The sequence below is a fragment of the Tenrec ecaudatus genome, chromosome 10 (assembly GCF_050624435.1).
Source record: "Tenrec ecaudatus isolate mTenEca1 chromosome 10, mTenEca1.hap1, whole genome shotgun sequence".
NCBI lineage: Eukaryota > Metazoa > Chordata > Mammalia > Afrosoricida > Tenrecidae > Tenrec > Tenrec ecaudatus.
The window spans coordinates 143,028,753-143,041,731 of record NC_134539.1 but is presented as its reverse complement, the minus strand read 5'-3'; the positions used below and the strand labels follow the sequence as shown (position 1 = coordinate 143,041,731).

General features: G+C 49.1%; 1 protein-coding gene across 2 annotated transcripts in view; it reads right to left on the bottom strand.

Annotated features, from left to right (window-relative positions):
• MAP3K3 (mitogen-activated protein kinase kinase kinase 3) overlaps nucleotides 1–12,979 on the bottom strand; it is a 65,412-nt gene that overhangs the window by 6,732 nt on the left and 45,701 nt on the right. For both annotated transcript variants that reach the window (XM_075562050.1, XM_075562051.1), the window contains 2 exons: nucleotides 7,328–7,461; nucleotides 1,160–1,233 (listed from right to left, as the gene is read on the bottom strand). In XM_075562050.1, coding sequence (XP_075418165.1) covers nucleotides 1,160–1,233; nucleotides 7,328–7,461 — 208 coding nt within the window. The remainder of the gene's footprint in view (nucleotides 1–1,159; nucleotides 1,234–7,327; nucleotides 7,462–12,979) is intronic.

The window sequence follows — 12,979 nt, the reverse complement described above, 5'->3', positions numbered from 1 at the left end:
TGGGACTGGACTGAGGCCTTGCTCACGCTGATGTCTGAAAGGCAGATGAGCCCCGAGCTCAAGTCGGGGCAAGACCCAGAAAGTCAGCTCTGTTCACTGGGCTTCAGGCCCAAGGGGAAGAGAGAATTTAAAGCATTCTATAAGGACAGAGGGAAACTCCAAGAATAGGGAGGAGCATAAACACATCTCTCTTTCCCAGTTGTCTACCTGGAGGGCCCTTCCCCTTCCCCACCAATCCCTTCTGAGAGACCTGAAACAGGTCCTCTCCAATTTGTAGCTGCCCCCACTTCCTACCTACCAGGCCTCTGCCAGGACCCCATCCAACCGAGGAAAGGCCATGGCCCGAGGCTCCAAAGCTAGGGAAGCACCCCACAGCTAAAGCCAGTCCTGGGCTGCAGGGCTCTCCAACTCCTGGCCCCTAGTTCAAGAGCAAGCCCAAGGCAAGGCTACCCTTTGTACTTGTTCTGTGGTCTCTGGAGCAGGCAGCACCCCTCTCCTTGGGGCACATACCGGGCAGGACAGATACAGCACAAACTCAGCCAGGCCACCAGTGCAGGACGCATGAGGACAATGAATCAGTCCCACAAAGGAAGGAACATTCCCAACCCCGCTCCCGAGCCTCTGCCTGGAGCCCTGGGCCCAGCCAGGGGTGAGCGATCTGGTCTCGGTCCTCACGAATTTAGGTGAGAGCGGAATCAGGTCAAGCAGAGCCACATCTTCATGGAGGACAGAGCTGGTTTCAAACCTCAAGTAAGAAGTGGGCTCTTCTTGACTGGTTTTTATCTACTAGTTCCTATCCCACCAGAAAAATTTGGGGGGAAAAAAAGTAAGCTTGTGAATAATTCTTTCATTCCCCCCGCCAAACACCAAAGGCCCACTCTCCCTCATCTAGGTGACCGTGGCGAGGCTAGGAGAGGACAACGGACCACAGCCTGCCCTTGCGAGCTGTCATCAGATCTGTGGAACGAAGCAGACAGGACGTACTCCAGGCGCCTGGGAAAGCAAGGCCAGGGAACATTTCTAGTAAACCAGGATGTTTCTTTCCCTTGCAGAATGATGTTGAACCCCAGGAGTTGTGGGGCCAGCAGCTATCTATCTAGGTCAGACCCTGAAATGCGCTCGCTCGCTCTCACACACACGTGCGCGCGGTGTCCCATACCTGTCTGCTGACCTGTCCAAAGACTGGCAGCTCCCTGACAAGGAGTTCTCAGCACTGCTCAGAGGATCCAGCATCTGCAAGACAAGCCGCACAATAAAACCTCAGTCCCTCTAAGACTCCAGCCAGGTGACCCAGGGCGATGGCCGATGGCCCAGCCAGAGCCAGCACAGGGGCCTTTAAGTGAGAAGACAGTGCAGTGTGAAGCCCGGTGAGGAAGGTGCCATTCTCCCCCAGTTCCCAGAAGGGAGGTGTTTGGCTGGCATCTCCAGGAGCTCTGCCAGGAAAGCAAAGCGGAGACGCTGCTGCTCTTGTTGGCATTTTCTTGGCTCAGTCACATTGGCTTCGGTGCTGGAGATGGTACTACCCTGCAGAGGCTTCCAGGGAGGCTGGGTGGGGCCGAGATGCTTCTGCTTACACTCTTATCATTTATAACCGACCAAGAAAAGTGCTGCCCTCATGTCACCGGCCAGTCACTGCAGACCTAGAGGGGTCAGGAGACTCGTCTAGAGTCACCGCCGACCTAGTACCCGGCCAGCCCCCAAACTAAAACCCTCCCAGTTCTTGGTTCAGATGCAAGAGGGACCTAGACAAATGGCTTCTCTGGCCCTTTGTCCAATGCAGGAACCAAAAGGCCTGCAGCTGCTGCTGGTCATTTCCCTCGACAGGGAGAGCTCCTTTACCAGAGCCCCAAAGTACATTCACAGAGAAACTATAAACTTCGTTCCCAACTCAATTACCTCTTCCTATTTAACACTAGGGCTCAGTTCTACCAACAATGCTTCACGCCTTAGGTTATACTGTCATTAGAAAACTGCCAGTCCAGCTAAATTAATTGCACAGTTAAATTTTAATTACATTCTCTTGAGATGAGCTAAACAGAATTTCCTGGCGTGGGTTACATCACTTTAGGAAAAATTGTTCTTGATCCATGAAGTGTGTATTTGGTAAAGTTAGACTTATGCACAGGAGAAAAGAAACTGACAAGTAAAACATGGCAGATGTGAAACATGAAACAACAAGGACTGGCAAAGATGCAGCCTCCAAGAAAATGGACAAACCCCATCGAAATAAACAAGAAGAAAAGTGCAGAGTCCCAGTCAAGAGTAAAACAGAAGCAAAGAGAAAGGCAATACAAGTCACAAAAGGAACTCAGTACAGGAAAGTATGAGGACGAAAATGCCGCCCCGTCGCCCCCAAACCATACAGCTAAATGATGGCAATAATTCTTATCTATCAATGATTTTGACTATAAATGGGTTAAATGTATTAGTCAAGAAATAGAAAACAACAGATTGAATAAGAAAATAGGACCCAGTGATATGCTGCTTATAAGAAACACATCACAGATACAAAGACAAAACACTCAAAGTCAAAGGGATGGGGAAATGTATCAAACTCATGATAGCAGCAGCAACAACAAAGCAAGAATGGCAATGTTAATCTGATAAAATAGACTCCCTGCAAAATCTACCATGAGAGACAAAGAGCGCGACACAATGATGAAAGTACAACTGAGCATGAAGACTTAATCATAGTAAGTATCTATGCACCCAATGAAAGATCCTCAGAATACATCCATCATCAAAGTCATCGGTATGAAGTGAGAAAGAGACAACATTATAATAACAACAGAAGGCTGGGAGGGTGGAGGGAGGGTGGGTGGAAAGGGAGAACCGATTACAAGGATCTACATGCGACCTCCTCCCTGGGGGACGGACAACAGAAAGGGCTCATGAGGGAGAGGGGAGGGAGGGGAAATAATGAGGAGCTGATGCCAGGGGCTTAAGTGGAGAACAAATGTTTTGAGAATGATGAGGGCAATGAATGTACAAGTGCGCTTTACACAATTGATGTATGTATGGATTGTGATAAGAAGTGTATGAGCCCCTAATAAAATGATTTAAAAAAATAATAATAACAGAAGACTTCCATCACCACTCTTGAGGAAGGACAAAACTAGAGAGAGCATCAGCGAAGATTCAGGAGAACTAATAAGGCGACCTCTTAGATAGCTCTAGAACAGTTCACCCAACAACACATATTCTCTCCCAGTACCTGCAACATTGTTTAAAATAGATCATGTGTTAGGTTACAAAGCAAGCCTTAATACAACATTTAAAATACATAAGCATCGAGATATTATAAACCATCTTCTCAGATCACAGAGCTATAAAACTGGGGATCAATAATAGGAAGATCAAAGGAAAAATTCAACTACCAACAGAAATTGAACAACACCCTGCTTAAAAACTACTGGGTAATTGAAGAAATAAGGAATGGACACTCTACATTTCCTAAAACAAATGAGAATAAAAATACAACATATCAAAACTTCTGAGGGCAATGTTTATTAGCATTAAATGCACACATCAGACAAAGTACCAACCAAAATCAACGCCTTAATCACATCTGAAACAATTAGAATAAAAAGAGTAAAATAAACCCACAGTCATTAGAAGACAAGAAATAATAAAGATTGGAGTAGAAATAAATGAATCAAAAACAATAGACTCAACAAGACAAGGAGTTAGTTATTTGAAAGGATTAACAAAATCGACCAACAACTGGCAAACCTAACAAAGATGCAAATACCACAAATAAATTAAATTGGCTGAGATAATAGCACAATCCTCCAACCAATGTAAAAGCCTAGAATAGACCTCTGTCTAGAAGCACACTACCTACCTACCTCAGCTCGCACAGACAGAAGTAGACAAACTACACAGACCCAGATCAAAAGAAGTAGCTGACCAGGTCATGAAAGAGATCTCCACAACCACAACCACAATGGCCTAGGGCCAACCTGGGGGTTCTACCAGACATGCAGAGAAGAGTGGACATGAACTTGACTTAAATCATTCCGGAAGATAAGAAAAGACCGCAAACTCCCGAACTCATTTTATGAAGTAAGTTATAAGCCAGATACCAAAACCAAGCAAAGACAGCTCCAGAATAGAAAATTACATACCAACAACCCTTAGGAACACAGATGCAAAAAGTTTTTTAAAAATTTCTAGTCGATAGACTCCCACTGTGTGTGTGTGTGTGTTTATCATGACCGAGTGTGATGCATCCCAGGCATGCTCGGACAGTTCAGCCAATGGAATTCACCGTATATACATAGAACAAGAACCAGAGATCGTTATCAATTGATGCAGAAGAGGCATTTGGCAAAATACACCTATTCCTGATGGAAGCGCTCCATGAAGCAGGAACAGAAAGGAACTACTCAACATAATAAAAGGCCTAAGAGGGGCTACCAAAAAATAAAAAACCCTGTAAAAACATTCCGCTGGGCGGGGCTTTCATGTTTTCCCCACTAGGATCCAGAGCATCGAGCAGTCCCTGAGTCAGAGGACCCAGTGGTGTTGCCGGGGAAGGTTCGCTCTGGTCACAGTGCATATTTTCGTCAAAGCGGTTTTGCTTGAACCTTGTCTTATTTGTGATGCCCGATTTAAGAGTACAACATTCAGCTGGGAAATGTTGTTTCCTGCTCGGGAAAAACGTCTCAGAAACTGTTGTGATGTTGAACACAGCCTACAAGGACAGTGCTATGGGGAAAACTCAAGTGTTTATGAGTGATTTTCTCATTTCAAAAAAGGTCTAATGTTGATTGATAACAAACCTCATTCTGGACATCTGTCAACTTCCCAAGCCAAAGAAAATGTCAACCAAATTTGTGCACTTGTGCTTGAAGAGCGACAATGGACACTGAAGAGATGGGGAAGTTATCTGGACTGTCATGGAGTGTGTTCAGCGAGTTTTAATGGAAGATGTGGGAATGAGAGAGCTCACTGTGAACTTTGTGCCTTGGGTTCCGACTGACCGGGAACAAAGTGTGCAAGTAGAAACATGCTGTGCTTTGAAAGAACAGCCTGGAAGTGATCTAGACTTTTTTGCCCAAGGTCATTACTGGTGACCAGACATAGTACTATTCTTCTTACAACCCTGAAAGCAAACATCAATCAAGCCACCTCACACCCAAAAAGCTTGTCGAGTAAAATCAAAGATCAAGACGATACTCATTTTTTTGATGTGAGGGGATAGTGCATTTGGAGTTCATTCCACCATGTCAGACAGTTAATCAAGTCTTCTATTTAGAGGTTCTGAAAAGATTGCGTAACAGTGTGTGACAAAAAAGGCCTGATTGGTGGCAGATGGGGGACGGGTTTTGCCCCACAACAATGCGCCTGCTCACACAGCCATCTCAGTGCGCCCGCTTTTTTTGGCAAAAAACAGCAATGCTTCTCTCTTGCCCCACACACCTGACTCACCTGACCTCACTCCATGTGACTTCTTTTTGTTTCCTCGAACGAAGAGGGACATGAAAAGACAGCGAGGGGAAGAAAAGTAGGGAGGTGCTGCCAGTGAGAGAAAGTACAAGGATGGCGGGTGAAGTCCCTTAGCGAGAGTCTGCAGCCCAGACACTGAAGGTATGCTTCCAAACATGCCTTTACCTGGAAGGCAGGAGACAGGGCAGAAGTCGCCGCTAAGCCCACGGGCATCTTATAGCCTGACTAATTTGAATAATGCAGTACACAGATTAGCTGACTAATTTGAATAATGCAGTACACCGATTAGCTTTTTGGAGCTGCGGGGAGGATTTCTGATTTTTGCAAAATCCCTCACACAAGGCTGCTGGCCCTTCTATTGGATATTTTACCCTTAAGAAATGTCCTCGGGGTGGGGTAGAAAGGGGGAACCTATCACAAGGATCTACATATAACCTCCTCCCTGGGGGATGGGCAATGGAAAAGTGGGTGAAGGGAGACGCCGGACAGTGTAAGATAAGATAAAATAATACTTTATAAATTATTAAGGGTTCATGAGGGAGGGAGGAGGAAGGGAAAAAGGAAAATGAGCTGATTCCAGGAACCCAAGCAGAAGGCGAATTTTGAGACTGATGAGGGCAACGAATGTATAAGTGTGCTTTACACAATTGATGTATGTATGGATTGTGATGAGTTGTATGAGCCCAATAAAATGATTTAAAAAAAAAAGAAATGTCCTCTTCAACGTATGTACAAATGTGCTTGACACAGTGCATGGATGTATGGAGTGTGGTAAGAGTTGTAGGAGCCCCAATAAAATGATTAAAGAAAAAAGAAATGTCCTCTCCCTGGAGAGAAATTCCAGGGACTGAAGTCAGATCTCTTGCTGAATCCATTAGGCCAAACAGCCTTTTCAGCAAGTTGATCACCGGGTCAAGAAAACCAACCACTAAAATAAGTAAGCTACTGTGGTGGACAGAGCCTAAAGTAACCTGCCAGGGAGTCACACCTTTACATAATCCCGTCCCTGGGTGCAGCTGGAACCTGTGACTCGCTTCTAGCTCAGAGAACGGCAGGGATAGAGCAGTCCCTCCTGCAGTTATGCTACAGTAGACAAGACTCCGTCTTTGCAGAACGCTGACCTCAATTGAAGAAGTAAGGTGGCATATCTGAGTGTCGGGTGGCAAGTAACTGAGGGTGGTCTCTAGGAGCAAAGAGCAGTCGTTGGCTGACAGCCAGCAAGAAACGGGACAATAGCCCTACAACCATAGGAAGGGAATTCTGTCGACCACTCCACAAGCGTGAAGAGAACCTCACACTCTGGAAGGAAGCAGACAGGCAGCACCTTCAACTGTAGCTTTGTTGGTCCTTAGTGGAGAACCCAGCTAAGGCAGGCCCAGGCCTGTGAGGCTGTGAAACAAAAAGTGTATGTTGTTTTAAGCTGTACACTTGTGATAATTTGTTATGTGGCAATTAGACAGCCATCTACCATCAAAAAGTTCACCCAAAGTAACCAAGACCACAGTGTCATTTGGATATCATTTACACCCCCTACCAGCCAAGGAATATCAAAAGTTAAACATAACCAACGAAAACCAAACCCTGTCCGTTTAGGGTTGGCAGTATGTTTGTAATTCACTGACTGGAAGACAGAGAGTGGGAAGGAAGCATACAGAGCAGGGAAGCAGTGAGATCGGATCACAGGGGAGGAACATGCATCAAGCATTTTAGAGTTGTCTTTGGCAGGAATCGACACTGGCCCCTAAAGAGGAACAGTCCATGTGGGGCAGCTCTGGTTTACAAAGTGCCACATCCATCTCTGCACACTGCCCACCGAGAAAACTGTTGTGCTACTGGGCCGACACACTCCTGGTCGTGCCTGGGACCCCATACTCACGCACTGCTCGCTGGTCTCTGGGATGAACTCCCCCTCACTGTTGATGCTGGTGTAGGAGCCCTGCCGGGCAATTCGCTGCTGCCGCTCGGGCACATAGCCAGGGGGAGGTGAGCTCCGGCCGGGGTTCTGGGAGCCTGAGGCACACAAACAAGGTCTTTGACAACAGGGCCCAAGCTGCACAGCCTGAGACAGAACCCAACACGGGGCTGGCTTCAAGAGACCAGGTGACTGAGGTCAGGGATGTAACGCTGATGGGCTGGCTTCCAGGAAAGTGGGGCGGGGGTGGGGGCGTGGGCACACAAATAAAGATACTTCCTCAGAAGCAGCTTCTTCCCGAGATGGAGCACTAGATTATATAAGGCCGAGAACCTCCAGAAAACTCCAATAAATCAACTTAAGCTGGCAATCAGAACAAGTTCAAAAATCTTTGACACCTAACAATTCCTCAGTAACACCACTCCTGATTCCTTATCTCGCTAGAGCATTAAAGCCATTCCTCACAACTTCCTCCCAGCCAAGGTCACATTTGGGAAACAGGTCAGCACATTGGCCTAGTCTTCCTGAGTTTTTGGATCCCAAGGATCCAACAGGACCGGCATCTGGCTCCATCTTTCTCTGCTGTCCTGTTCTTCCAGTCGGTCTCCCCTTCTCCGTCTCTACCTGTATCAGGTAAGACAACCCAACCCAACCCACTGCCATCGAGTCGATGCCAACACATGGCACAGCAGTCCTGCAGGGCAGAGAATTACCTGTGACTCTTTAGTGGAGCAGACAGCCTCCTTTCTCCCACTTGAGCAGCTGTTTTAATTCAAACTGCTGACTTGGGGGCTTACAGGCTAACTAGTAACCCAGGGCTCCTTGTATCAGTAAGAAGACCCCCTCAGACACCCGCCAAAGGCCCCCCCAGTGTGAAATGCAAGGAAGAGGCCCATTCTGCAGCCTTACCCATGCCCACTCTTCTAGTCATCAGGTCTAAGGTTGTCATCTTGCACCGGTGCTTTATGTTTAGTTGTGCACTGGGAAATGACCTTATTTGATTTTCAACATCTCTACAATAGGGGCCTGACAAATATTTCCTGGTGCTTATGAAGGCTAGGCATTCTGGAAGGTGAATCTTTTCATGGATCCTGAAGGGAAGCATCTGCTTTACTCAACACAAGAGGAACCTGTCGTTCGTCTCAGCAACTACCCGAGTTCTAGGGCGCAGGCGCTGTGTGCATTGCAGGGCTAAGAGAGGCACACCTCTCATCTGTAAGGTCAATGACTCAGCACTCTGGCCACACCCAGGGTCCCTGGTAGCACAGTGGTTAGGGGCTCAGACGTGTCGGTCGTTTTCCGTAAAGGTGTACGGCCACGGACACCCCTGGGGCTGTTCTACTCTGTCGACACTATCGGGAGGCCGTGAGCACAGCAATAGGGAGGCTCACGTGAGCGGTGCAAACAACACGCGTCAGTACGCCATGCTCTGCTGTCAGAAGGCATTTGACTCGGTCCGCCGGTCTCCCTGTTTGCCCCCAGCTCGGCACTTTGGACTCCGTGATTGCCTCCATGATCAGAGAAGTCGCAAAGGTGAAGCCAGGAGTTTGTATCTTGTTCTCTTTCGAAACTTACTGGGCAAACTGGAGGCTTCAACCCTCAGGAGGCTCAGGAAAACTGCACACCACGATTTCGGATTGCTCCGCAATTTAAATATAGTCCTCTCATCCTGAGCACTGCTCCTTCCGGCTCGAGGGAGCCAATTAAGCCCGCTCCGCTCCATAGAAGAGCAGCAACCCAAGGCCCGCTAGCTACTCTCTTATCTCGCGTGCCACACCATCCCGACTCCAGTCGGGTCCAGGCCTGTATGCAGCACAGCGTTTCCTGGAACGAAACCGCAAGCATAATGCTCCACGGGGATGTGGCTAGGGGTGAGAGACAGAGAGAGACAGAGGGGAGCCTGGTGGCTGAAGGTTTGGGGGGAGCCTGACTCAGTCTACCATGGTAGATGGGATGACCCCTTCCTCTCACTTTCATTTAAAACTCTTATAATAATAAACTATGTAGAACAATAACTTTTCCATTGTAACCATCTGAAAGCTCAGGTTCTACACCAGAAACAGAGTTGTCTACTTCACGATCCTTGGGGAAATTATTAATGTGGTGACACAGGTGTGTGTAGGTAAATGGCACGATCTCATGGTAGGAACTCAACAGAATCTCACTTGTTTTCGTCACTGTGTGGCAGATACAAGGAATTATGCACCTCCCCTTTCAGCATGCTTTCTTGCTGCTCAGTTAAATGCTGTAGCTGCGGCTCCTTCTAGACTCTGCCCATCATTCACATCTGTGTGAGACTTAGCAGGCTTTCTGCTACTCCCTCTATTTCTGGGATGCCACGGAAGCCTTTGGTTTTTCTGCTGCAGTGTTTGCAAAGGGCCTACACTGGGGAAGGCGCCCTGGTAGCACTGCAGGTGAAGCACTGGCTGCTAACTGAAAGGTTGGCAGTTTGAGCCCACCAACCGCTCCGAGGGAGACAGCTGTGGCAGTCTGCTTCCGTGACAATTGGTAGCCGAGCGCACTCGGTGAGGCAGTTCGACTCTGTCCGAATGGGTCAACGTCAACTCAAGGGAAGCAGGTCTGGGCTGTTTTTCTCCAACCTGGTCTCCAGCCTTGACAATGTTGAGAAACAGGGGTGGGCACCCCACGACTGACCTGGAGATCCCACCCACAGCTGGAGTTACCCTGGTCTTCTCTGTCAGGCATCCCCTAAGTCAGGCCGTACACTGCGCTTCTGATCAACACTTCGGGAGAAAAGACTGCACACTATACTAGAGCAAAGGGAAAATGCCTCTTGTCAGGGATGGAGAAGCAGGCAAGAAACCTCTCACGTGCTGATGAAATCCCAGATTCAGGTCAAAATCATCCTCTGACAAGATGATCTGCCCTGTTTGGCAAGAGCCATCCCTGGGAGCAAAGGCCCACAGTCACCTGCCTGCCACTGTCATCCCGAGCCACCCTCAAGCTTTCCGGGGCCTTGCAGGTGGGCTGCATGACCTCACCGAGGCTGGCACGCTGGGCGGGAGGCCGGCAGAGCTCTCGGCAGTGCTTTACTTTCCAGCCAGAGACTTTCACTTTTTCCAGTACACATTGCTGCCTGCAGAGAGCCAGCCTCCTTATCTGATGGGCACTGGGCCAGGGGCCATTGTGCATAGGCCCACAGCTTGGGGCAGGAAAGGGAAGTCTCCCCAAACCAATGGCTATCAGAGGAAGCGAATGGAAAAACCAGGAGTTGGCAGAACGGCTCTGCAGCATTTTCAGTTTTGTTTTTATCTTCATTTCAGAAAGTGGGAGCCAAGGAGACACAACAGCAGTCAAGATGAAGCGAGACTGCAGGCTGAACAAGATCTCCCAGCAGAGAGGGCAGGGAGCCTCGACGGTGTAAGCCACGGGGCCATTCAACGCTAGCAGTTTCTCTTGGGTACCCTCCCCTGGCCTCCCAGCCTCCCAGTGCCATGGCTCCCACCGGGCTGTGAGGGTCTGGGAGCCTCAGCGGGGGTGGCAGCAAAGGAACAGAACGGCACCCATCTGTTCAGAGGGGCCCAGGACTTCTCAAGAAGGCAAGGCCATCTGCCCAGGCCAGTCCTCTGCTGGCTCCTCAACCCCAAGCTGAAGGATAGGCTCTAGATCACAGCCTTTCTCCTAGGAGCCTCCTCATCTAGAAGCTGGTGCAGGCAGGAAGTGACCTCCACAGGGAGACTTAGGGCTGTGGGTCAGCCCTAATGCGCAGGTCACTGCAAGTACAAAGGGGGCCTTTTCTGACCATCAACTATTTTCTCCAAGCTCTTTTCTCTCCTGGGGTGTGGGTAGGGGTCTGAATCATTTCTACTTTCCACCTCAATCGAAATCCCTAACCTAGTTTTCCCCAGCGTGTCCCACCAAGCTCCCCTGGCCTTGGCCATGCAGAACGCTATTGCTGCCCCACACTGATACACTATTTGGCCAAGAACAGCCTGTATGCTGTTACTTTTTCTATTTTCCTTTGCTGTTGCTACCACCACGAAACGGTTTCTGGTCTTGTCTGCAATCACAGAAGGTATTGAACACAAGGCGATGGGAGGCCTTTGGAGGCGAAGGAAAATGACCCCGGGTTCTATCATTCTGGGCACTGCCTCTGCGGTTCTGACTGCCAGCCTTTCCAAGCCGGACAGAACTGGATGAGTACTACACACAGGCTGACAACCCTGCTGTCACGACAAGGCATTTTGCCTTGTTAAAATCCTTCCTCTCAGAGGCAGAAAGGACCCTCTCCCCTCCTCATGCCTGGGTTGCCAACCCCTCCCCAGGGAGTCCCCTCCCTGGCCTGCCTCCACGCTCTCCTTTCCCTGCCACCTTCCTGGACACACTCAGCTCTCTAGCCTGAAAGTGCCCCAACCTTGTTTTCGCTGCTCCCGTAACTACTAGCCCATCTCTTTTTTTCTTTCAGAGCTAAACTCCCCAACCCTGCTTATCTCAGCTCGTCAGCCCCCCACTCCTGAGGGATGCAGTCTGGCTTGCCACACGGGAGCTCAGTGTCAAGGTCGGGAGAAAGATGGGACTTAGGAAGGTGTACTAGGCCAAATGGGAGTCAGACTGTGGCAGAGACAAGTCCAGAAATGGTTGGTGAGCTTCACCCTTCAAAGGTACGTGGAACTTCCACAGGCAAAAATGGGAGGAAGGGCAACTTTATGTGGGGAAAACTCTCTTGCCTTGCTCGAAGAGGTTAGTGTATTCCCTAGCAGTTTCTCGGCAGTGTTCTGATTTTCAAACTTGAGCAGGTTAGCAGACTAAATGGCTTTTTTTGGGGGGGGTGGGGTGGGGTGCGGGAATTCAAAACACGTGCAATGTGATGGAAGGCACAGAGCAGGAACATGGAAGCTGGCTTCAACACTTTGCAAAGGTACTCTCTGAAAGGAAGCTTATCTGCGTGGGTCATGAGAGCAGAACCAGAGTTAACGCAGGAGGATCGCACAGCTACTGGCATCCTCTCAACGAACTCATTGCCCAGCAAAAAAAAAAAAAAAATCAGGAGGCCCTTCAAATAAACAGAGCCCTCTGAGACTGGCCTGGGTTCCTAGCTCTCTCCTCAGCAGGTCTCACTAAAGACTCAGAGGTGTTAGTGGGGACAGAGGGGGAGGCCGAACTGCAAAGGCTCACTACCAGCCAGGCGCCCCTCCACCCATCTCTGCCGCCCTTACTCAGTCTCTCCACTCCAGAGGGCCTGACTCTCTCCACCGTTTGTCGGGGGGAAATGACCCTTGGGCCATCCTTTCCCACTTTACTCACCCCAGGCAAAGCCTCCTCCCCAAATCTCCTGATCATCCATCTGCTTCTGTGTGTCCTCTGCAGGCTCACCTGCCTCTGACTGGCACTAAGGGTGCAGGTTCTGGAGCCCAGCTCCACCTGGGCTCGTGGCTCGGATTTGAAATGTTCTTTTTTTGTTTTTTAAGCCCTGATTTCTCCCCTCTGAGCTGGAGACCCTTTGATGTCTCCTCTAAGGCAGCTCAAAGTCACTTCCAAGTCACCATGTCTAAAAGATGAGGTTTGTACTCTTCTGCCCCCAAACCTGGCCTCCCTGCTGGCATTCCGGCCTCGGTAAAGGATGTCATCTTTTGGATGCAGACACCAGTGATCTGC